Source organism: Oncorhynchus keta, chromosome 16, assembly GCF_023373465.1.
Source record: "Oncorhynchus keta strain PuntledgeMale-10-30-2019 chromosome 16, Oket_V2, whole genome shotgun sequence".
In the NCBI taxonomy this organism is placed as follows: Eukaryota; Metazoa; Chordata; class Actinopteri; order Salmoniformes; family Salmonidae; genus Oncorhynchus; species Oncorhynchus keta.
The window spans coordinates 134999-160000 of record NC_068436.1 but is presented as its reverse complement, the minus strand read 5'-3'; the positions used below and the strand labels follow the sequence as shown (position 1 = coordinate 160000).

Sequence of the window (25002 nt, the reverse complement as noted above, 5' to 3'; positions counted from 1 at the left end):
AAGATCTCTTCTAGCTATGGTAGGCAAAATAATGGGCAACTGGGCATTTTTATACATGATGGGATGTTTTAATTGCTTAATTCACTTTGGAACCACACCTGCTTTCAATATACTTTGTATCCCTCATTTACTCAAGTGTTTAGTTTATTTATCAGTAATAAAGGAAGCACTTATATCCAAAAAACAAAAAGGATTATGTAATTCACTGGGGTCAAGCTTCCTGACATCCAGGACCTATATACTAGGCAGTGTCAGGGGAAGGCCCCAAAAAAATGTCAATGACTCCAGTCACCCAAATCATAGACTGTTCTCTCTGCTAACGCACAGCAAGCGGTACCGGAGCGACCAAGTCTAGGTCTAAAAGGCTACTTAACAGCTTCTACCCCCAAGCCATAAGACTGCTGAACAATTAATAAAATGGCCACCTGGACTATTTACATTGAAACCCCTCTCCTTTGTTTTTACACTGCTGCTACTCACTGTTTATTATCTATGCATATTCACTTTACAAATGACCTTGACTATCCTGTACACATTCACTATTGTCATAGTAGCAAGAAACAATACTACTTAATGGACATAATATTTTATCACATATTTTTACAGGTGATATTTCGCTATGCATTGGCGCTCTTCAAATACACAGAAGAGGACATTCTGAAGATTCATCATAGTGTGGATATCTACCAGTACCTCCGTTTCATCACCAGAACCATCACAGACAGCAGGTAGATATGTTATCCCCTAAGCTCTTCTATAGATCTAATGAAGGACAATCTGATTGATGGCAATTAAACCAACTGCCGTAGTGCAACAATATACAATGTTAATTGCCTTGTGATGACAAATTTATTTGGCAGTCATTTTCTTTTATTTGTGATCTCAGTAGCTAGGTTACCATCCATTTGGCGGCAGATTTCCGTGCGACTATTCTAAAAATAATATGCACATTTTCCCACCAGAGGTGTGTTTCCATCAAACTGAATTGGTACAGATAAATCTTCTTTGGGATTTTTTTCACTTTTGGATGAATATCGTTCCCAGAGTGAACTGCCTCCTACTCAGTCCCAAATGCTAACATATGCATATTATTATTAGTATTGGATAGAAAACACTCTGACGTTTCTAAATTTTTTAAAATTATGTTTGTAAGTATAGCAGAACTCACAGGTCAGGCAATCTCCCAAACTATTTTTGGAGTACTAAAAGTTGGGGCAACTTTGACGTCATTGCCCCCACCCTCCCAACCAGCTATGGATCTGGAGAGACTTTCTATGTCTTCCACTAGATGTCCTCATTCAGTACAGCGTTTAATTGTGCAAATCCCGCGAGCTTTGACCCTTTGCGAGGCGAAAGAGTGGATGTCGCGAGAAAATACATGGGGGCAAGAGCGCGCGTTGGGAACAGATCTTTCTTTGTTCCAGCTTGCCAGTAGATTGTCCAGTAGAACTGAGAATTGTTTTGTACGTTTAAAACATCCTAAAGCTTGATTCTGCACTTAGTTTGACCAGTTTAGTCAACATATAATATGTCATTTTGAAGTTTTGATGCGCAACTGTTCGGGACCAGAAGTAATTTTGGTAGCACTTCAGCTGGAACTCGTAGCATATGCTAATACAAAGACACACGACTTGAAACCAAACAATGTATTGGGTAAGTATGACTCCTTCCACTACATTCTGATCGAAGACCATCAAAGGTAAGGGAATATCCATGTTGTAATTTTGTATTTCTGTTGACTCCAACATAGCGGAGAAATATTGCTTACATCTGAGCGCCGTCTCAGATTATTACGTAGTGAACTAATTCTGTAACGTTAAAAATACATGTGACACAGGGGTTGCATTAAGAAGCAGTGTATCTTTCTAACTATATGTAGAACATGTATATTTAGTCAAAGTTTATGATGTTTAATTCTGTTATCTGGCGGAGGTATCTATAATTTCTCTGGACATTTTTTGTGCATTTTCTGAACATGGTGTCAATGTAAATGGAGATTTATGGATATAAATGGCATATTATTGAAAAAAACATAAATGTACTGTGTAACATGTCCTATTACTGTCATCTGATGAAGATTTTCAAAAGGTTAGTGAATTATTTTTCTTTTAATTCTGCGTTTGTGATTGCATCTTTTGTTCGACAAAATGACTGTATATCGTCTGTCTTTGTGGTGGTTTGATATAAATATGTGCCATGTTTTCACCGTAAAACATTTTAGAAATCTGACACGCTGGGTAGATGAACAAGGTGTTTATCTTTCATTTGAGCTATTGGACTTGTTAATGTGTGGAGGTCGTGAGGGAGTGTGAGAGAGTTCCTTGGAGGACTGTAGTGACATTAAGAGTTTAGCTAGCTGTTTAACTCAACATGCACTCCTTGGGAGTAGAATGAGAACAATACAGTGAAACGATAACCACACACCAGGTTCTTTGAAGATGGAAGTTGGATACTTACCACTGCATCATCTGCGGCTGCAAGAGTGCCAAAATGACTACAGTAGCCAGCCACTTCCCATTGTTGTCACTACAACAATGGATCCTGCTAAGAATAGAGATGTTCCGTCTGACAACAATTTCGCAGAGGGTATCGACCCTGGGTCCATCTCCTCTCGCTCCAGCAAACAATCCTGCTCATCTGTGAACTCACATGCAAGTACTGCCACAGCCAAAGCTAGAGCAAGATGCTGAGGCAGCTAAAGCCAGATTAGCCTACTCCCAAAGATAAATAGATTTCAAAATAGAGAGACGCCATCTTGAAGTTACACTTGTAAAGCAGGAAAAAGAAGCTGAGGTCGCTATAGCCAAGGCTGCTGTCTTGGAGGCAGAGGCAGCAGACCTAGGAGCCGTCAAACATAATAAAGAGACAGAGTACCTTTCCCTCCATGCCAGTGTTCTCCAAAGAACAGAAGAATATGTTACCCGTCATTCCAAGTCACCTTCAGCAAACTTTCTGAGACAAAGGAAGAAGTTTGCCACACCCTCAACCAGACAGCACACCTCAACCAGTCAACCTAAGCACTGATATGTCCCAGCACCCAGCAACCGAGCCATGAGTCTGTTGCATTTTATCAGAGAACAGCACACCCATCCACAACGGAACATCACCACACCACAGTACAGCTTTCTCGCCACCAGATCATCACACAGAGTCCATACTACGGATGACCCTAACAGTACTACCACTGATCTTGCCAGGTTTCTCAATGAAAAATCTACTGGTTTCTTCAGGACTTATTATGTTTGATGAACTCCCTGAGCACTTCCACGCCTGGAAGTCCACCAACCCCAACGCAATCAACGGTCGTGAGCTCACAGCAAGTGACGGGATGGACCTTCTTATTAAGTGGCCAGGGAAAGGAACAAATGAGCACACACTCAGGATCAAATCAGTGAACATTAGGAATCCCACACTTGGGATTACAATGACCTGGGAAAGGCTGGAGAAAACATATGGTTCAACAGAGGCCATAGAGAGCTCTCTTACTGAAAGTAGAACACTTTTCCAAGATACTTAAAGATAGTGAAAAGCTTCAAGAGCTCGCTGACATTCTACTGAATGCAGCAAAGCTAGATGGATAACTACCAGGCTTAGCTTACCTTGACACCGCAAAAGGAGTGCAGCCCATTGTGAAGAAGCTGCCCTTCTACCTTCAGGACAAATGGATGTCTCAAGGGTCAAAGTCCAAGACAGAGTGTGGTGCATCTTTCCCCCTTTCACTTTCTTCAAGGACTTTTGGTGTATCCCCCCCTACAGCCATTCAGAAGAATGAGAAGGCATGTTTCTCCAATTTAAGAACAGCTGTCTCTGTACATAAAATGAATGTGACATCATCAGATGCATCCCTGAAAGCAAACAAGGCAAACCAGTCAGATGGACCAGATAGCCAGTGTCCTCTCCACGACAAGCAACACCCACTGAAGAATTGTAGAGGCTTCAGAACCATGGTTTTAAAAGACCACAATAAGTTCCTCAAGTTGAATCTCATATGTTTCCGCTGCTGTGTATCGACCTCTTATCAGGCATAGGACTGTGAGGCCCCAGTGAAAGGCACCTGGCCACCATCCATCCGTCACATCCAAGCGCACTGAAGTATGTGGTGCAGACATAGATGGCAAGTCCAGCCCGCTCAAAGATCTGCCTGGTGAGTGTGTATCCCGATGGCCATCGCAAAGAACTCAAGAAGATGTATGCGATCTTGGATGACCAAAGTAACATGACACTTGCCAGAAAAAAGTTAATTGAAATGTTTAACATTCAGGGAACGACAGCTCCTTACACCTTGAAAACCAGTGCAGGAGTAGCCAAGACAGCTTGGAAAAGGGCCTATGGCTACGTTATGGAGTCTGCAGATGGAAAGACCAGTCTACCGCTCCCTACTCTGATCAAGTGCATTTAGATTCTGGCCAACAGGGCTGCATACCATCATTGTCAGTTGAACTCAATAGCTGACAAGATCCTCCCTCCACCATCGACCCAAATGCTGACATTCTGCTCCTATAGGGAAGAGACATCCTGCAGGTCCACAAGGTGTGCAAACAGTCTAATGGACCCCACAGTGCCCGCTATGCCCAGAATCTGCCGAGGCCATGTGTGCTCACAAGCCAACAGATGTTAGTGCTCTGGGCCTTCCGAGTGGCGCAGTGGTCTAAGGCACTACATCACAGTGCTGAGGCATAACTACAAACTGGGGTTCGATCCCAGGCTGTGTCATGACCTGGGAGTCCAATAGGGTGGCGCACAATTGGCCCAGTGTCGTTCGGGTTAGGGGAGAGTTTGGCCGGGGTGCTTTCCTTGGCTCATCGTGCTCTAGCAACTCCTTGTGGTGGGACAGAATTCTGCAAGCTGACTTCAGTTGTCAGTTGTACAGTGTTTCCTCTGACACATTGGTGCGGCTGGCTTCTGGGTTAAGTGAGCAGGTGTTGTGAAGCAGCATGTTTTGGAGAACGCATGACTCGACCTTTGCCTCTTCCGAGCCCGTTGCAGCGATGAGACAAGATCATAACTACCAATTGGATATCATGTTAGAGTGAAGGAGAATTTCAGCCTGAGAAGCCAGCAAAAATATTCTCCACAGTCTCCACAGCTTCACATGCCAAGCTCACCAGTGATACTTACTGAAGAAAGCGTAACAGATACCATCGTCTGCTGAACTGAGGACGACAACCAGCAAGGATATGTCAAGGATATGACCTTCCTGCAGATGGTGTCATCTTTAAATAATTATTCTTCCATCAACAGTTGGGTTGGTGTCATCTATGCCATTCCAGAATACTCCTCCCAAACAACAGAGAGTACTCCAAAAAGCAACCCATGACACGCTTTTGAAAATATTCTCAACATGAGAGCTCATTTCATTGAGTTTATGCAGAAGAGAGTTGGCGCCACCACTTGAAAAGTGTAAAGAATGCTGGTATCTCCCCAAATTTAGTGTGTACCACCCCCAAAGCCCAGAAAGATCAGTGTGGTGTTCGATTCAAGTGAATAGTTTGATGGAGTGTCCCTGAATCATATGTTGCTGTTTGGGTCGGACCTCAACATTAGCCTCTTAGGGGTCCTCCTCAGGTTCAGGAAGGAATCTGTCACCATCACAGCAGACAAAGAACAGATGTTCCACTGTTTTGTGGTTCATGAAGACCACTGAGGTGTCTTGCATTTCTTATGGTAACATAACACTGATCTCAAAAAAGAAGTGATTGAATACCGCATGAGGGTCCATGTCTCCGGTAATCTTTGGATTGAAGAAGGCAGCGAAGGAATAGGAGGTGCGTGACACTTCATAGAGAGAGACTTCTATGTGGATGATGCTCTTAAGTCCTTTCCCACAGAGGCTGAGGCCATTGATGTTCTACGAAGAGCCCAGAACATGCTCAAACTCTCCAACCTCAGGCTTCACAAGATAGCCTCAAACAAAACAGAAGTGATGAATTCCTTCCCCTGAGAAAATCGGGCCAAAGACCTCAAAGACCTGGATCGCTCTTAGGATGATCTTCCTGTCCAGCACAGCCTTGAAGTGAGCTGGAACATCATGTCAAATACATTTACAATCCAAGTTCCTGAGAGGCAGAAGATCTTACGGTGTGCTTTTCAACAGTGAACAGCTAGGATTCCTTACCCCTGACGATTCAAGGAAAACTGTTTCCAAGAGAACTCTCCTCTCAAGAAACAGAGTAGGATAACCCTCCCTGAGGTCAAGTATGAAGACTGGGAAAGATCACAAGATGTGCTGCTGGAACTTAAGGTGTTACATGTTCCACTAACCTATACATCTTTTTTCACTTCAAAAGCACAGAGCTATCTGTCTTCTCAGATCTGTCTTAAGGCAATAGTGGCAGTTGCTTACCTGAATACCACAGGTGAAGACAGAAAAGCCGTCCTTGGCAAAGCCAAGCTGGTTCCTCTACCTGAGATCACCATTCCCAGACTGGACCTGTGTGCTGCCGTCTTGGCTGTAGAGAACGCCAAACTCATTGTGGAATAAATGGACCTGAAACTAGATAGGATCACATTCCACATCGACATCAAAGTGGTGTTAGGATACTTATATAATCAAACTCAAAGATTTTGTGTGTATGTGAAAAACTGCGTAAAACGCATCAGACATTCAATGCAACCAGAGCAGTGGAAGTATGTCCTGACGGAACACAACCCAGCTGACCATGGTTCAAAATCTGTGCAAGCAGGTGTCGTGTCTTTGGCTATGCCAGATTTAGTGATATGACATGCTATTCTATAAAATAATTTCTCCGTAATTAATATTACCTGGTTGAGCTAATCATGTAATTAACTAGAGAGTCGGGGCACCACAAAATAATATTTATAGAGCTGTTATCTTCCGAATAAACTCTTAAAGACCTAGTAATATTTTACATCAATAGCAGTCAATATTAATCGTCACCTTAATTCAGTCTCATCTGAAAGTTGTACATTCTTGGTTATCTGCACGAACCCTGGCTAACAAGTTGAATCAACAATGCAAAATTGGGTTTAATTATCTATTTACTAAATACCTAACTAATCACACAGAATTACATATACAAAGAATAAATTATACCTCGATTACAAATTACGTCATAAAGGAAAACGTCCCTAGCGGGCGGAACAGATATGACAGCTTGTTACACAAAAGAAAATGGGCTGGGTATGAGTGAAAGAGCGGGAAGACAGAGGAACAAAGGGTGAAGCTGTGCTATCGTAAATACTGTATATTATGCATTCTAAATGACCGCCCATTTGGAAAAGGAAAATTCAATAAATATTTACTCTGAGCTGCGCTTCGGTAGGTTGGTGGTAGAGATGGAAGGCCGTGTTGCCCAACCGAGTCCTTTGTCCTTTGAAGAATGTCTCTGCTGGTAAATTGGATATGTTGTAGTAACATCGTTGTGTGGTAGTGGGATACTCTGTCTGTTCCTTCCTAACCTGCGTTTGCAGCTGATGTTGCTAACTCAACGACTAGGAGGTATCACTTCTGTAGTGAATAAGAGTTCTAAGTTCATACCATTCGCAACCAAAGCTCACGCTGATGTTGGCTTCGTTCTGTAGTTATTATTTGAACCATTCTGACATCAGACCGTCGTCCTCACATCCTCGGAACAGGAGGTTATATTGTTGTCAAGGCTTTATATAGTGGAGCGAGAAGGATGTGACTGAAAAGTTTTTTATAACCCATGACTCTTTACTGGGGATGGCCACGGATTGAGCAGAGCCCTAACCTTATGAAAACCCAATTCTCACATTTTAGAAGCTAAAATCACATTTCATCCCATCAAATAATTTCATATTCTTACATTTAAATTGAACAACAATTCCATGTGAATCCGATAACTCTGCTATGTAGACATTCCACTGTAGACTTTGTCATCTTATCATTGATGAGAATGTCTCAGATGACAACTGAACTGCCATCATATTCATTAAGTACCACCGCATATATTCAATTGGTCGGATTACCATAATATAGTTCATTTCCCCCCCACCTTCTGATGTTCCCAGAATCTCTATGTTAACTAAGGGGTTTGCAAATGTAACATTAGTAGGGTAGAGAGAGAAAAAAGGGGGGAAGAGGTATTCATGACTGTCATAAACCTACCCCCAGGCCAACTTCCATCTTGGAAGTACGATATGGCTGCCTGGGGCCTTTCCTTCTCGTGCCTGACAGGTCAGCATGTGATGGGCAAGCTTCATTCGAGCTTGTCAACCCAGAGTCAGAAGTCGAGATTCACTAAAAAGTGACACCCCTTCCTACTAAAGTTTCAGAGACTCAGCTGTATTCCAAGCAATTTGAGATATTTTCCACTGGAGTTGCCTCGCGAGGGCAACAGCCCGTCTTCTCCACATAGCCTAAGGGTTTAGCAAATCTGCAGATGGAAGTAGCTGTGCCTGCTGGCACACCTGCAAGAAAGGCCTCACTGACGTGAAAGAAGTGACGACCCAAATACACAGTGATCAAAATAAATTAAATGCATCATGGAAAAACGAGACCTTCTGCCCAATAGTCTCTCCGCAAGCTTTATCCCATCATTGACAAAGAAATCTTATTGCGAGTAGGAGAACACATCAATTACTCACATTTTCAGGAAAATGAGACCAACCCTGTCCTTATCCCAGGCCAGCATCATGTTGTGACCTTACTCATTCGTCACCATCATTAAGGAGTGAAGCACCAAGGAAGACACCTTACTGAAGGAGCCATCCGAGCAAGTGGTTTGCGGATAGTGTTAGCCAAAAGATGCATCAGCAGCATTATTCACCTATCTGTAACCTGTAAGAAACTACGAGACCCCCCATTCTCATATGTTGGCCGAGGACCATGGGAGATCACCGCACGCTGCACAGAGGCAGACAAGACAACACCAAGTGATTGGCCGTGCTGTTCACATGCATGCCCACAAGGGACATTCACATAGAGGTAATAGAATCCAGTTTCATCAATGCGCTCCATAGATTCTTCTCCATCAGAGGCCCTGCCAAGCAGCTGAGATCGAACTGCGGGATTAACTTTGTAGGCACATCCAAAGGACTGAAGTTGTATCCTGTGGGCCTCCCGGGTGGCGCAGTGGTTAAGGGCGCTGTACTGCAGCGCCAGCTGTGCCATCAGAGTCCCTGGGTTCGCGCCCAGGCTCTGTCGTAACCGGCCCCGACCGGGAGGTCCGTGGGGCGACGCACAATTGGCCTAGCGTCGCCCGGGTTAGGGAGGGCTTGGTCGGTAGGGGTGTCCTTGTCTCATCACGCACCAGCGACTCCTGTGGCGGGCTGGGCGCAGTGTGCGCTAGCCAAGGTGGCCAGGTGCACGGTGTTTCCTCCGACACATTGGTGCGGCTGGCTTCCGGGTTGGATGTGCGCTGTGTTAAGAAGCAGTGTGGCTTGGTTGGGTTGTGTATCGGACTCAACCTTCGTCTCTCCCGAGCCCGTACGGGAGTTGTAGCGATGAGACAAGATAGTAGCTACTACAACAATTGGATACAATGAAATTGGGGAGAAAGAGGGGTAAAATTCAAAACAAAAAAACAAAAAAAAGAAGTTGTATCCTGGGAGACCAGCATTGAAGATAACCTTCTCAACCAGAAATGTGCCAGAAACCACCCGCACTCTTCACACATGGGGAGCGCATGATTGGGATCGCACACCACATCCTAGACTCCATGCTCCTTCAAGTTGGATATTCAAAGCTCACTCACGAGATCTTGACAACTCTCATGTCTGAGGTCTCTGCCAGAAAGAAGTATGTTCAATAGGAAACCAATTTTAGCACGTGCGTCTGATCTTGGGTGCGCGATAAAGACCAGACGCACATGCTAAAATTGGTTATATATATATTTATATATATATATATATATTTATTGCAAATTTTCTTAAAACCTGTTTCCACTTTGTCATTATGGAGTAGAGTGTTTAATGAGGAAAACATTTAATTTATTCAATGTAACAAAATGTAGAAAAAGTCAAGGGGTCTGAATACTTTCTGAATGCACTTTATGTACAGCAGATTATTGTGTGGGACACTTTTAAATGTGCCTTTTAGAGGTCATGCAATTCAATATTCTTTCAAACAAAAACTATTTTTGTCAAAAGAGTTCATATTAACAAAGGAAATACAAGAAATAGCAGTAGATGGATAGCAATAAAAACGATACCATAGAGGCACATAATAAGTTAGAGGAATAACAAAAAGAAAATGAGGAACTTATTTGGAACGATCAAGTATAATGTATTATAAAAAATAGAGCTAATTGGATGGAAAATTGTGAAAAATAAACCAATTATTGTTGAATCTTCAACATATAAATGCTACCAAACAGTATTTACAGAAACCTACAGTCATCCATGATTCACCAATACATATTTTGAAGGAGGAAGCAAAGTACTTTATGCGTATGTTCTCTTTTCAGTCTCCTCCATTTCCACTAACTGAAGTTAACTGTAAGTAATGATTAGAATAAAGAAAGAATGAAACGTGACGACAATGGAGTGCTAACATACAACTACACCTAAACAATATCCCACAAAACACAACAGAAAAATTATACTTTAAATATGATCCCCAATTAGATACAACGATTGGGAATCATACAAAATCACCAACATAGAAAAACAATACTAGAACCCCACGTAGAAATAATAAACTAGACTAAACCCCCAGTCATGCCCTGACCTACTCTACCATAGAAAATAAGATCTCTCTATGGTCAGGATGTCACAGTACCCCCGGCCCTGGCCTAGTCATCGGTGCAGAGGAAGACTCCTTCCTGCCATGGAATGAGACTGGACACCGTGTCTGGACTGGGCATCGGCGCAGAGGAGGGTTCCTGCCATGGAGCTGGACTGGACGCCGTGTTTGGACTGGACATCAGCACAGATGAAGGCTCCTGCCTTAGAGCCTTCCTCTGGAGGCTCCCGGACTGGGGACAGTCCCCAGAGGCTCCGGACCGGGGACCGTCGCTGGAAGCTCTGGCCCGGTTCCGTCGCCTGAAGCTCTGGACTGGGGAAGCACACTGGAGGCCTGATGCGTGGGGCCGGCACAGATGGCAGTGACAGGCACTTCAGGGCGAGTGCAGGGAGCAGACACAGGACGTACCTGACTGGGAAGGCGCACTTCAGGGAGAGTGTGAGGAGCAGACACAGGACGTACCTGACTGGGAACACGCACTTCAGGGAGAGTGCGAGGAGCAGGCATAGGAAAATAAGGGCTCTATGTTCAGGACGTGACAGTGAGGGCTAAATTTCAGAGGAGGAACTTGATGCAATTAAAGCCTTTAGGCCAGGGAAAACTCCAGGGCTGGCTGGCATACCAGTTGAATGTTATATACTTTTTTTATCTACTCAAAGATCTACTATTATCATATTTCAATCACTCCTACAAAAATTGTAATTTGTCAGCTACTAACCTAGAAGATATGATTTCACTATTACTGAAACAGGAAAGATAAGTAAGTGTATGGTAAGGATAAAAATCCAGTCTTAAAAACTTGAGGTCCCTTACACTTCAGTATTGAGATGCAAAAATCCTAGCAAAACGCATAGCACAATAGATATTATTCATCCTGATCAGACAGGTTTCCTTACATGGAAGGTACATTGGAAATAATATAAGACAAGTATTTGAAACAATAAAAAAGGAATTATCTTTAATGGTATTATAGGAAAGCTCTTAGAGGTTAGGGTGCATTTTTTCAACTTTTTGATAAAAAGCGTGCAAAATTTCAACGTCCTGCTACTCATGCCAGGAATATAGTATATGCATATGATTAGTATGTGTGGATAGAAAACAAGTTTATAAAGTTTATAAAACTGGTTAAATCATGTCTGTGACTATAACAGAACTTGTGTAGCAGGCAAAACCCCAAGGACAGATCGCCCCGTCATCAATTTGATCGATTATTAACGTTTACAAATACCTAAAGTTGGATTACAAAAGTAGTTTGAAGTATTTTGGCAAAGTTTATAGGCAACCTTTTACATTTTTTGTATTGACGTTGCGTTTTGGAAAGCTGTTTTTTTCTGGATCAGACGGGCTTTATAAATGGACATTTTTGGTATACATGGACGGATTTAATCGAAAAAAACAACCAATTGTGATGTTTATGGGACATATTGGAGTGCCAACAAAGAAGCTTGTCAAAGGTAATGCATGTTTTATATTTTATTTCTGCGTTTTGTGTAGCGCCGGCTATGCTAATTATTTTGTTTACGCCTCCTTCAGGTATTTCGGGGTAATAGCTTCTCATGCTTTCGCCGAAAAGCATTTTAAAAATCTGACATGTTGGCTAGATTCACAACGAGTGTAGCTTTAATTGAGTACCCTACATGTGTGATTTAATGAAAGTTTGAGTTTTATCGAGTACTATTCGCATTTGGTGCTATGCATTTCCCCAGGCTATTGGCTAGGTGAGACAGTGGCTGTAAGAGGTTATTAACAAACATACAGTATATGGAAATGTTTTCTATATCCAAAATTACAACCAACTGATTTCAGCATTAGCACAAAAATGGGTAGCCCTTTGATTAGCTGTTCAGCAGGGGGTAAAAGCTGTTAAGAAGCCTTTTGGACCTAGACTTGGCATTCCTGTACCACTTGCCATGTGGTAGCAGAGAGAACAGTCCATGATTAGGGTGGCTGGAGTCTTTGACAATTTTTATGGCCTTCCTCTGACACTGCCTGGTGTAGAGGTCCTGGATGGCATGTACTGGGCCGTACGCACCACCCTGTGTAGTGCCATGCGGTCAGGGGCCGAGCAGTTGCCATACCAGGCAGTGAAGCAAACAGTCAGGATGCTCTTGATGGTGAAGCTGTAGAACCTTTTGAGGATCTGAGGACCCACGCCAAATCTTTTCAGTCTCATGACAAATCTTGTCGTGCCCTCTTCACGACTGTCTTACTTGAAGCTCTCAACCTGCTCCACTGCAGCCCCGTCGATGAAAATGGGGGCGAGCTCAGTCCTCCTTTTCCTGTAGTCCACAATCCTCTCCTTTGTCTTGATCACGTTGAGGGAGAGGTTGTTGTCCTGGCACCACATGGCCAGGTCTCTGACCTCCTCCCTGTAGGCTGTCTCATCGTTGTTGGTGATCAGGCTTTACACTGTTGTGTCATCGGCAAACTTGATGATGGTGTTGGAGTCGTGCCTGGCCATGCAGTCATGAGTGAACAGGTGTTACAGGAGGGGACTGGGCACGCACCTCTGAGGGGCTCCCGTGTTGAGGATCAGCGTGGTGGATTGTGTTGTTTACCTACCCTTACCACCTGGAGCTGGCCCATCAGGAAGTCCAGGATCCAGTTGCAGAGGGAGGTGTTTATTTCCAGTGTCCTTTGCTTAGTGATGAGCTTTGAGGGCATCATGGTGTTGAAAGCTGAGCTGTAATCAATGAATAGTATTCTTACATAGGTGTTTCTTTTGTCCAGGTGGGAAAGGGCAGTTTGGAGTGCAATAGGGCGGTATGCAAATTGGGGTGGGTCTACGGTTTCCGGGACAATGGTGTTGATGTGAGCCATGACCAGCCTTTCGAAGCACTTCATGGCTACAGACGTGAGTGCTACGGGTCTGTAGTCATTTAGGCAGGTTACCTTAGTGTTCTTGGGCACAGGGACTATGGTGGTCTGCTTGAAACATGTTGGTATTACAGACTCAGTCAGGGACAGAAAATGTCAGTGAAGACACTTGCCAGTTGGTCAGCGCATGCTCGGAGTACACGTCCTGATATTCCGTCTGGCCCTGCGGCCTTGTGAATGTTGACCTTTAAGGTCTTACTCAAATGGGCTACAGCAAGTGTGATCACACAGTCGTCCGGGAACAGCTGATGCCCTCATGCATGCTTCAGTGTTACTTGCCTCAAAGCGAGCATAGCATTAATTTAGCTCGTCTGGTAGGCTCGTGTCACTGGGCATCTCGTGGCTGTGCTTCTCTTTGTAGTCTGTAATAGTTTGCAAGTCCTGCCACATCCGACGAGCATCAGAGCCGGTGTAGTATGATACAATCTTAGTCCTGTATTGGCAATTTGCCTGTTTAAAAACCTGTTACTGCTGCAATCCCGATATCGGGATCGATATGACAACTACCAGTGAAAATAGAGGGCGCCAAATTCAAACCACAGAAATATCATAATTACAATTCCTAAAACATACATGTGTCTTATATCATTTTACAGCTATTCTCTTGTTAATCCCACCAAAGTGTCCGATTTCAAATAGGCTTTTCAGCGAAAGCACTACAAACGATTATGTTAGGTCTCCACCAAACCACAATAAACACAGCCATTTTCCAGCAAAATATAGCATTCACAAAAACCAGAAATAAAGATAAAAAATGAATCACTAACCTTGAATTATCTTCAGATGACTCATAGGACTTCATGTTACACAATACATGCTTGTTTTGTTTGATAAAGTTCATATTTATATAAAAAAATCTGAGTTTACATTGGCGCGTTAGATTCACTAGTTCCAAAAACATCAAGTGATTTTGCATAGCCACATCATTCAACAGAAATACTCATCATAAATTGAGATGATAATACAAGTTATACACATGGAATTATAGATATACCTCTCCTTAATGCAACCGCTGTGTCAGATTTTTTAAAAACTTTACAGAAAAAAAAATGCATGCAATAATCTGAGATGGCGCTCAAAAGTAAAACCACCACAGCCGCAAAGATGGCTCCTTTACCTTTGATGATCTACATCAGAAAGCACTACAGGAATCCCAGATCCACAATAAATGTTTGTTTTGTTCGAAAATGTCCGTTATTTATGTCCAAATACCTTCTTTTGTTAGCGCGTTTGATATACATATCCAAACGCTAATTCTGGTCAACGTTATATTTGACAAAAAATTCAAAAATATATATTATCGGGTTGAAGAAACATTTCAAACTAAGTACAGAATCAATCATTAGGATGTTTTTAACATATAGCTTCAGTAAAATTCCAACCGGAGTATTCCTTCTTGTCTTCGTGAGCAATGGAACGCAAGTGACTACCATGAGGAAAAAGCGCGATCACAAAATTGCTGCTTGATGGACATCTGATATATTCTGCTCTCATTCACTCCCACAACAATATAAAAGCCTCATTATAATTTCTAGGCAGTGCAACAACATTCATATCTCAAGGGGATTTCATTGGGGACTCTGGTGAATACATACAAACTCAGATTTCTGACTTCCTGTTTTGATTTCAACTCAGGATTTTGCCTGCCAATATGAGTTATTTTATATTCACAAACATCATTCAAACAGTTTTAGAAATGTCAGAGTGTTTTCTATCCAATACTAATAATAATATGCAAATATTAGCAACTATGACTGAGGAGCAGGCCGTTTGATATGGGCACCTTTCATCCAAGCTACTCAGTACTGCCCCTGCAGCCATAAAAAGTTAATGGTTCTTCGGAGGGCACAACAGGATTATAAACTTCAGGGCTACTTGAAAGCGGCAGCTCTACCCTTTTGCTCAGTGCGGATGTTGCCTGTAATCCATGGCTTCTGGTTGGGGTATGTACATACTCTCTTGCTACAGCTTATCATGAGATACTCTACCTCAGTTGAGCAAAACCTTGAGACTTCCTTAGATTTTGTGCACCAGCTGTTGTTACAAATATACATAAACCGCCACCCCTTGTCTTACCAGAGGCTGCTGTTCTATCCTGCTGAAAAAGCTTAAAACCCGCCAGTTGTATGTTATTCATGTCGTCGTTAAGCCACGACTCTGTGAAACATAAAATATTACAGTTTTTAACGTCCCGTTGGTAGGATATACGTGAATGTAGTTTGTCTATTTTATTATTGTTGGCTAATAGGACTGATGGTCCTATTAGACAAGACCTGGACCTTACCTGGAACTTCGTCCTCGATACCGCCGTCTCTTTTTCCTGCGAATGACGGGGAGGAGGGCCTTGTCGGGCATCTGAAGTAAATTCTTCCCATTCGACTCGTTGAAGAAAAAGTATTCCTCCGGTATGGGTGGGTATTGCTGTCCTGATATCTAGAAGCTCTTTTCGGTCATAAGACACGGTGGCAGAAACATTATGTACAAATAAGTTACGAATAACGCTAAAAAACATACACAGTAGCACAATTGGATACGGGATCATCAAACAGCAGCCATCTCCTTCGGCACCATTCTCTCAAGTATGCCTCAGGTAATTAATCTGCATTAAATTGTTGGATGGAAACCTGGTTATAGAGACTGTTCTTCTCCCCAAAACGATTTTAATACAATTCCCATTAATTTGTCTACACTTGTCAACAGGACTGAAAATACTTCTATATACTTATAGTGTGTGACTGGACAACATAAGCGTCAAAATATACAACTGATACACACAAATCACACACTGCTTTTTCCTTCCCTCCACAGGAGACTGACAACCATTGCATTCAGCGACATGAACCCGTTTCCTTTGAGGCTGCTCCATCAGAGACGGGCCCTGCACCTTCAGTGTGTGCATGTACAGTTGAGTGAGTTTGAGCGTATCCAGAGGGAGCTGGGTAGAGAGCGACGCCAGCACAAGGACAGGGAGCTTGGGCTCGTTTCCAGCGAGGATGAGGGGGACACATGAGCTCTGGATAAAATGCTCTGGCCAGATTCCAATCAGAACTTTTACCCCCTGCGTCCTGTTACTCACTTATCTCAGTAGATATTGTCGGTTTGTCATTTCTTGTTTGATGTTTTCAATGTTCATGTTTTATTGTCATGTGCATAAATACAGTGAAATGCCTTTCTTGCCAGCTCTTTCCCAACAATGCAGTAATCAATATCAATAGTACTATAAAATGTATAAAGTAGAATAAAAAATGACGAGAAATAGAAATTAGAACACGAGGAAGCAAGTAAGCTATATACAGGGTCAGTACTAGTACCATATCTACAATGCCATATTTACAATGTGTTGGGAGTGGTAGGAGTAGATACATCGAGCTCCAAAAGTATTGGGACAGTGACACATTTGATGTTGTTTTGGTTCTGTACTCCAGCACTTTGGATTTGAAATGATACAATGACTGACTGTGAGGTTAAAGTGCAGACTGTCAGTTTAAATCGGAGGGTATTGTCACCCATATCAGGTGAACTGTTTAGAAATTACAGCCCTTTTTGTACATAGTCCCCCCCATTTTAGAAGACCAAAAGTATTGGGACAAATTCACTTGCGTGTATTACAGTAGTAAAACGTTAAGCATTTGGTCCCATTTTCATAGCACGCAATGACTACATCAAGCTTGCGACTCTGTTGGATGCATTTGCTGTTTGTTTTGGTTGTGTTTCAGATTATTTGTGTCCCCCAAAATATGCATGGTCACTTTTACTGTAAATAACAATAGAATGTTTCAAAACACTTCTACATTACTGTGGGTGCTACCCTATTTATGGATAATCCTGAATGAATTGTGAATAATGAGTGACAAAGTTAGAGGCATAAATATTTTTCTCACTCATCATTATTCATGATTCATTCAGGACTTTGTAACTGTCCCAATACTTTTGAAACTCACTCTTTGTATAGGGCTAAATTGACTAGGCATCAGGATATATGATATGTGGCAGACCAGGGGGTTTGGTCAAGATGTTTACACAGATCAGACACGGACAGAGTAGGATTAGCTCAGTTTCAATGGTGTTTATTTAAATAATAAATCAAAAAGAAAAGGATAGGTCTCCCCCATGAGACTCTCTACGGGATACCGTCTTCTGGGCTCCAGGTCTTGCTGTATCCTGCCAGGATCAAAACTGCACTCACTCCTGTTACCTCTGTAACCATCCCCAACTATACAGGAGTCCTTCCTTCCCCCCCCACTCTCTTCCTGTGTGATGCTTTATGGGCCCTTGATTACACACCAACTCCCAATCAGCTCCCTGGCTGGAAAAGCTGTCGAGACCTGGCATGTCCAGAAGATGGAGCCATCGCCTCGTGATGTACACACCGTCTGTCACCAGGCCTCAACGAGTCTCCCCCTGGTGGCTGACTTGCTGTATGCCACAAATGATTATATGTGAGTGTGTGTGCGTGTGTGTGTGTGTGTGTGTGTGTGTGTGTGTGTGTGTGTGTGTGTGTGTGTGTGTGTGTGAGCAAATGAAGCATGAGTGTGCATAATCAGTTAATAAATAATACAAAAATACTGTGCTGTTGTACCATTGCAAAGCGTGCTTGAGTGCTAGAAACATGCTTTGTAAATCTGTATTATGATTTATTTAATGGTGAAATAAGTATAGCCAGTTATGGCTTAGCAGATAATAAGATAATAAGAAAAGACAATCAGTATTTACCTGGCTAAAGAGAAGGAATATAATATCTATTGTTTACAGGAAATCTATTTAACAATTTTAGATGTAGTTGTGTGGAAAAAGGACTGGGGGCGAAATAAACTTCTCCGATGGGCAAAGAAACTCAAAAGGGGTGTTGATATTAATTAACAATATTTTTTTCAGAATGTGCAAACTGTTCAAACAGATCCGCAACGTAGATGGATTATTTTAAATATGTTATTGGACCATAAACATATTTATCTAATTAATCTATACGGTTCAAATAATGATGATCCGCGCCACTTTGAAACTACAGTATATATAATAATGTTTCAAGCCTACAAGCAATACACAATTTTTATGGTGGGAGATAATGCGGTTTTACATACCATAATTTGGGGCAGCAGGTAGCCTTGCTGGATCGAGTCCCCGAGCTGATAAGGTAAAAATCTGTCATTGAGATGAGGTTTTCTGAGTTTGCAAGGAATGTTTGGCCAGATCATTTTAATTTGTTACCTTTAGAATTCATCCCCCTGGCATTTTGCCTAGATTCTTCAATCCAAAATACTTTTTCCCATAGCAAATTCAGCCCGTTTCTCATGATAAGGAACCCGCGATATTTGATCCCTGGCATCTTTTCTAAAATGTTGTTTGAGACTTGGGCTCCCTTCACATAGAAACTGTAATATCGATGAACCACTATCGATGAACCGAGGCCATACACTGCTATGTAACATTTTCCTGTCCCGCTGCTTTCAAAAGGATTTGTTGCTGTTGTTTTGACAAAGATGCAATGCTTGCATCCCTGAATGCAGTGGGCTCAATTCCTACCTTACACTCTCTTTTCCAGTGACCAATACCCCCACACCTTTCCTCCCTGTTTCCTTGTCTTACTTGGGCCAATGAAAACACTGTTAGTGACTTTCACTGTGGCTGCATAACAGCTCATACATATATGGAGTAAACGGAATTAGCTTCTCTCTCCACACCGCTTGTACTATTTCATGCTACCTTATATAATGTTACATACCCTATATTATTCATCTCATATGCATACGTATATACTGTACTCTATATCATCGACTGCATCCTTATGTAATACATGTATCACTAGCCACTTTAACTATGCCACTTTGTTTACATACTCATCTCATATGTATATACTGTACTCGATACCATCTACTGTATCTTGCCTATGCTGCTCTGTACCATCACTCATTCATATATCTTTATGTACATATTCTTTATCCCCTTACACTGTGTATAAGACAGTAGTTTTGGAATTGTTAGTTAGATTACTTGTTGGTTATTACTGCAATGTCGGAACTAGAATCACAAGCATTTCGCTACACTCGCATTAACATCTGCTAACCATGTGTATGTGACAAATAAAATTGGATTTGATTTGATGCCAGTGAGAATGCTGGTCAAATATGCTCGCAATTGCAGTTTTGATCATAGGTTTCAAACCTACCATCAAAGCCGACGTACAAATTCCATCAATGTACTCACGTACCCAGTCTTTCTGAGGCTGAGTACATCTACTTATATTATTATATTATTATTATTATATATTATCTACTAATTCCGGGTTTATCGGTTTGTAATTTTTGTTGATAGAACGCTGACATCAAAACGCTGGTATATTGTGCTTTTGATTCTGGTTTTATGTCATTGTGCCAAGTCACAATTGCCTCCCGGAATTCTCTATTAGATTGGAATTTTCTGTTAGCCGGGAATTGCTGACCAATTTTATCCAGTTTGCAAAATTTTCCCATATTTGAGCCAAATTTCTAAATCAAATCAAATCAAATGTTATTTGTCACATACACATGGTTAGCAGATGTTAATGTGAGTGTAGCGAAATGCTTGTGCTTCTAGTTCCGACAATGCAGTAATAACCAACAAGTAATCTAACTAACAATTCCAAAACTACTGTCTTTTACATACAAGTGTAAGGGGATAAAGAATATGTACATAAAGATATATGAATGAGTGATGGTACAGAGCGGCATAGGCAAGATGCAGTAGATGGTATCGAGTACAGTATATACATATGAGATGAGTATGTAAACAAAGTGGCATAGTTAAAGTGGCTAGTGATACATGTATTACATAAAGATGCAGTAGATGATATAGAGTACAGTATATACGTATATATATGAGATTAATAATGTAGGGTATGTAAACATTATATTAGGTATCATTGTTTAAAGTGGCTAGTGATATATTTTACATCAATTCCCATCAATTCCCATTATTAAAGTGGCTGGAGTTGAGTCAGTGTGTTGGCAGCAGCCACTCAATGTTAGTGGTGGCTGTTTAACAGTCTGATGGCCTTGAGATAGAAGCTGTTTATAGAAGCTGTTGAGTCTTCCACATACATAGACACTGATTTTCTCAAAGTCAGTGACATGTCGTTAGTAAACATTTCAAAAAGCAGCTACCCTGGGGATTTCCTAATTGTACCTGAATTATGTTTGAGAGGCTTCCATTAAAGAACACCCTCTGTGTTCTGTTAGACAAGCAACTCTTTATCCACATTACACCAGGAGGTGTAAAGCCATAACACATACGTTTTTCCAGCAGCAGACTATGATCGATAATTTCAAAAGCTGCACTGAAGTCTAACAAGACAGCCCCCACAATAATTTTATAATGAATTTCTCTTAGCCAATCATCAGTCATTTGTGTAAGTGGTGTGCTTGTTGAGTGTCCTTTCCTATAAGCGTGCTGAAAGTCTGTTGTCAATTTGTTTACAGTGAAATAGCATTGTATCTGATCAAACACAAAGGGTTGGTAACGGGCTGATTGGTCGGCTATTTGAGACAGTGAAGTGGCCTTTACTATTCTTGGGAAGTGGAATGACTTTAGCTTCTCTCCAGGCCTGAGGGCACACACTTTCTAGTAGGCTCAAAGTGAAGATGTGGCAAATAGGAGTGGCAATATCGTCTGCATTTTATCGATGGCAATTTGAATGCACAGAGATATTGTGACGAGATCCTGAGCCCCATTGTTGTGCCATTCATTGGCCACCATCACCTCATGTTTCATCATGATAATGCACGGCCCCATGTCGCAAGGATTTGTTCACAATTCCTGGAAGCTAAAAATGTCAGAATTCTTCCATGGCCTGCATACTCATCAGACAGTCACCCATTGAGCATGTTTGGGATACTCTGGATCAACAGAAACTTTGCACAGCCATTGAAGAGGAGTGGGACAACATTCCACAGGCCACAATCAACAGCCTGATCAATTCTATGCAAAGGAGATGTCGGGCTGCTCAGATACTAACTGTTTTTCTGATCCACACCCCACACCCCTTTTTTTAAAGGTATTTTTTCAAGGTATCTGTGACCAACAGATACAGGTATCTGTGACCAACAAGGTATCTGTGACCAACAGTCTGTACTGTAGAATGTACATGTAAAAAGAAAAAAAAGAAGAAATAGAAACCTGTTTGAGCAACTGTGGAAGAGTTCAAGTACTGGTGGACACATTCTCGGCCAGATGGTGCAATGAATACCTCAACACGCTACAAAGCCATCAGAAAGCAAGCGACCCAACCTCAAGGAAGGAGACATTGTTCTGATGATGGACAATCAGGCAAGAAATAATGAATGGCCAATGGGAGTAATTGTGTAAAAGATAGAATGGTCAGGAAGGTGGAATTTAAAGTAACCCGACACAATGTCTCCAAGACCTTCTCAACACCCATCTCAGATATCGTCCTTCTCTTGTTCCCTGGAGAAAAGTTCATGTAAATATGTTAGAAGTGGTATCTTAAAAGATGCCAGGCGGGGAATGTATTGGAACCTTTTAATAGATTGATTTCAGTTTGTCCCCACCTAGTGTTGGTTGTCATCATTTCACTTCCTGTTTTTACCATAGAAGAAGAATGTGACAGTGAACTCAGTTGTACACAATACCTTGCAGTGTTCAGGCTAACTGCTATTTATCCATTTCCATCCCTTAGTTTTTGGCCCTTATAGTGGCACTATCAGCAAGTAAACGTAATTCTAATATTATCTGTACATTTGTATCATTATTTTGAGAAATGTGTAACTCCATACTCATCTCATATGTATATACTGTACTCGATACCATCTACTGCATCTTGCCTATGCCGCTCTGTACCATCACTCATTCATATATCTTTATGTACATATTCTTGGCAGCAGCCACTCAATGTTAGTGGTGGCTGTTTAACAGTCTGATGGCCTTGAGATAGAAGCTGTTTTTCAGTCTCTCGGTCCCAGCTTTGATGCACCTGTACTGACCTCGCCTTCTGGATGATAGCGGGGTGAACAGGCAGTGGCTCGGGTGGTTGTTGTCCTTGATGATCTTTTTGGCCTGGTGTAAGTGGGTGGTGTAGGTGTCCTGGAGGGCAGGTAGTTTGCCCCCGGTGATGCGTTGTGCAGACCTCACTACCCTCTGGAGAGCCTTATACGGTTGTGGGCGGAGCAGTTGCCGTACCAGGTGGTGATACAGCCCGCCAGGATGCTCTCGATTGTGCATCTGTAGAAGTTTGTGAGTGCTTTTGGTGACAAGCCGAATTTCTTCAGCCTCCTGAGGTTGAAGAGGCGCTGCTGCGCCTTCTTCACGATGCTGTCTGTGTGGGTGGACCAATTCAGTTTGTCTGTGATGTGTATGCCGAGGAACTTAAAACTTGCTACCCTCTCCACTACTGTTCCATCGATGTGGATAGGGGGGTGTTCCCTCTGCTGTTTCCTGAAGTCCACAATCATCTCCTTAGTTTTGTTGACGTTGAGTGTGAGGTTATTTTCCTGACACCACACTCCGAGGGCCCTCACCTCCTCCCTGTAGGCCGTCTCGTCGTTGTTGGTAATCAAGCCTACCACTGTTGTGTCGTCCGCAAACTTGATGATTGAGTTGGAGGCGTGCGTGGCCACGCAGTCGTGGGTGAACAGGGAGTACAGGAGAGGGCTCAGAACGCACCCTTGTTGGAGCCCCAGTGTTGAGGATCAGCGGGGTGGAGATGTTGTTGCCTACCCTCACCACCTGGGGGCGGCCCGTCAGGAAGTCCAGTACCCAGTTGCACAGGGCGGGGTCGAGACCCAGGGTCTCGAGCTTGATGACGAGCTTGGAGGATACTATGGTGTTAAATGCCGAGCTGTAGTCGATGAACAGCATTCTCACATAGGTATTCCTCTTGCCCGGATGGGTTAGGGCAGTGTGCAGTGTGGTTGAGATTGCATCGTCTGTGGACCTATTTTGGCGGTAAGCAAATTGGAGTGGGTCTAGGGTGTCAGGTAGGGTGGAGGTGATATGGTCCTTGACTAGTCTCTCAAAGCACTTCATGATGACGAAGTGAGTGCTACGGGGCGGTAGTCGTTTAGCTCAGTTACCCTAGCTTTCTTGGGAACAGGAACAATGGTGGCCCGCATGTGGGAACAGCAGGCTGGGATAGAGATTGATTGAATATGTCCGTAAACACACCAGCCAGCTGGTCTGCGCATGCTCTGAGGGCGCGGCTGGGGATGCCGTCTGGGCCTGCAGCCTTGCGAGGGTTAACACGTTTAAATGTTTTACTCACCTCGGCTGCAGTGAAGGAGAGGCCGCATGTTTTGGTTGCAGGCCTTGTCAGTGGCACTGTACTGTCCTCAAAGTGGGCAAAAAAGTTATTTAGTCTGCCTGGGAGCAAGACATCCTGGTCCGTGACGGGGCTGGTTTTCATTTTGTAATCCGTGATTGACTGTAGACCCTGCCACATACCTCTTGTGTCTGAGCCGTTGAATTGAGATTCTACTTTGTCTCTATACTGACGCTTAGCTTGTTTGATTGCCTTGCGGAGGGAACTGGAGAATACGCATGACCTAATTAATGTCTTATTCCAGTGTTGTGCCTCAAATATCACTGTTGTTGATAATACACCTTACCAAAATGATTCACACTTGTTACTTATTTGCACATAATCCGCAATAGGGCATAAACCAACCTCTCTCCATATTGCTACTTTCTTTTAATCAAATCAAATCAAATGTATTTATATAGCCCTTCGTACATCAGCTGATATCTCAAAGTGCTGTACAGAAACCCAGCCTAAAACCCCAAACAGCAAGCAATGCAGGTGTAGAAGCACGGTGGCTAGGAAAAACTCCATAGAAAGGCCAAAACCTAGGAAGAAACCTAGAGAGGAACCAGGCTATGTGGGGTGGCCAGTCCTCTTCTGGCTGTGCCAGGTGGAGATTATAACAGAACATGGCCAAGATGTTCAAATATTCATAAATGACCAGCATGGTCGTATAATAATAAGGCAGAACAGTTGAAACTGGAGCAGCAGCACGGCCAGGTGGACTGGGGACAGCAAGGAGTCATCATGTCAGGTAGTCCTGGGGCATGGTCCTAGGGCTCAGGTCCTCCGAGAGAGAGAAAGAAAGAGAGAAGGAGAGAATTAGAGAACGCACACTTAGATTCACACAGGACACCGAATAGGATAGGAGAAGTACTCCACATATAACAAACTGACCCCAGCCCCCCGACACATAAACTACTGCAGCATAAATACTGGAGGCTGAGACAGGAGGGGTCAGGAGACACTGTGGCCCCATCCGAGGACACCCCCGGACAGGGCCAAACAGGAAGGATATAACCCCACCCACTTTGCCAAAGCACAGCCCCCACACCACTGGAGGGATATCTTCAACCACCAACCTTCCATCCTAAGACAAGGCTTTTAATCATGACTGTGGCTTTCTTTCAGAATGTATAGGCAACTCTTTATCACTATCCACATACACTCT

At 42.8% G+C, this 25002-nt stretch overlaps 1 protein-coding gene across 1 annotated transcript in view; it reads left to right on the top strand.

Annotated features, from left to right (window-relative positions):
• Positions 1-18359, top strand: part of LOC118395690 (TBC1 domain family member 2A-like) — a 43988-nt gene extending 25629 nt beyond the window's left edge. Inside the window, exons 12-13 of the mRNA XM_052464368.1 lie at positions 607-728; positions 16352-18359. Coding sequence (XP_052320328.1) covers positions 607-728; positions 16352-16553 — 324 coding nt within the window. The 3' untranslated portion in view covers positions 16554-18359. The remainder of the gene's footprint in view (positions 1-606; positions 729-16351) is intronic.
• The last annotated feature ends 6643 nt before the right edge of the window (positions 18360-25002 follow it).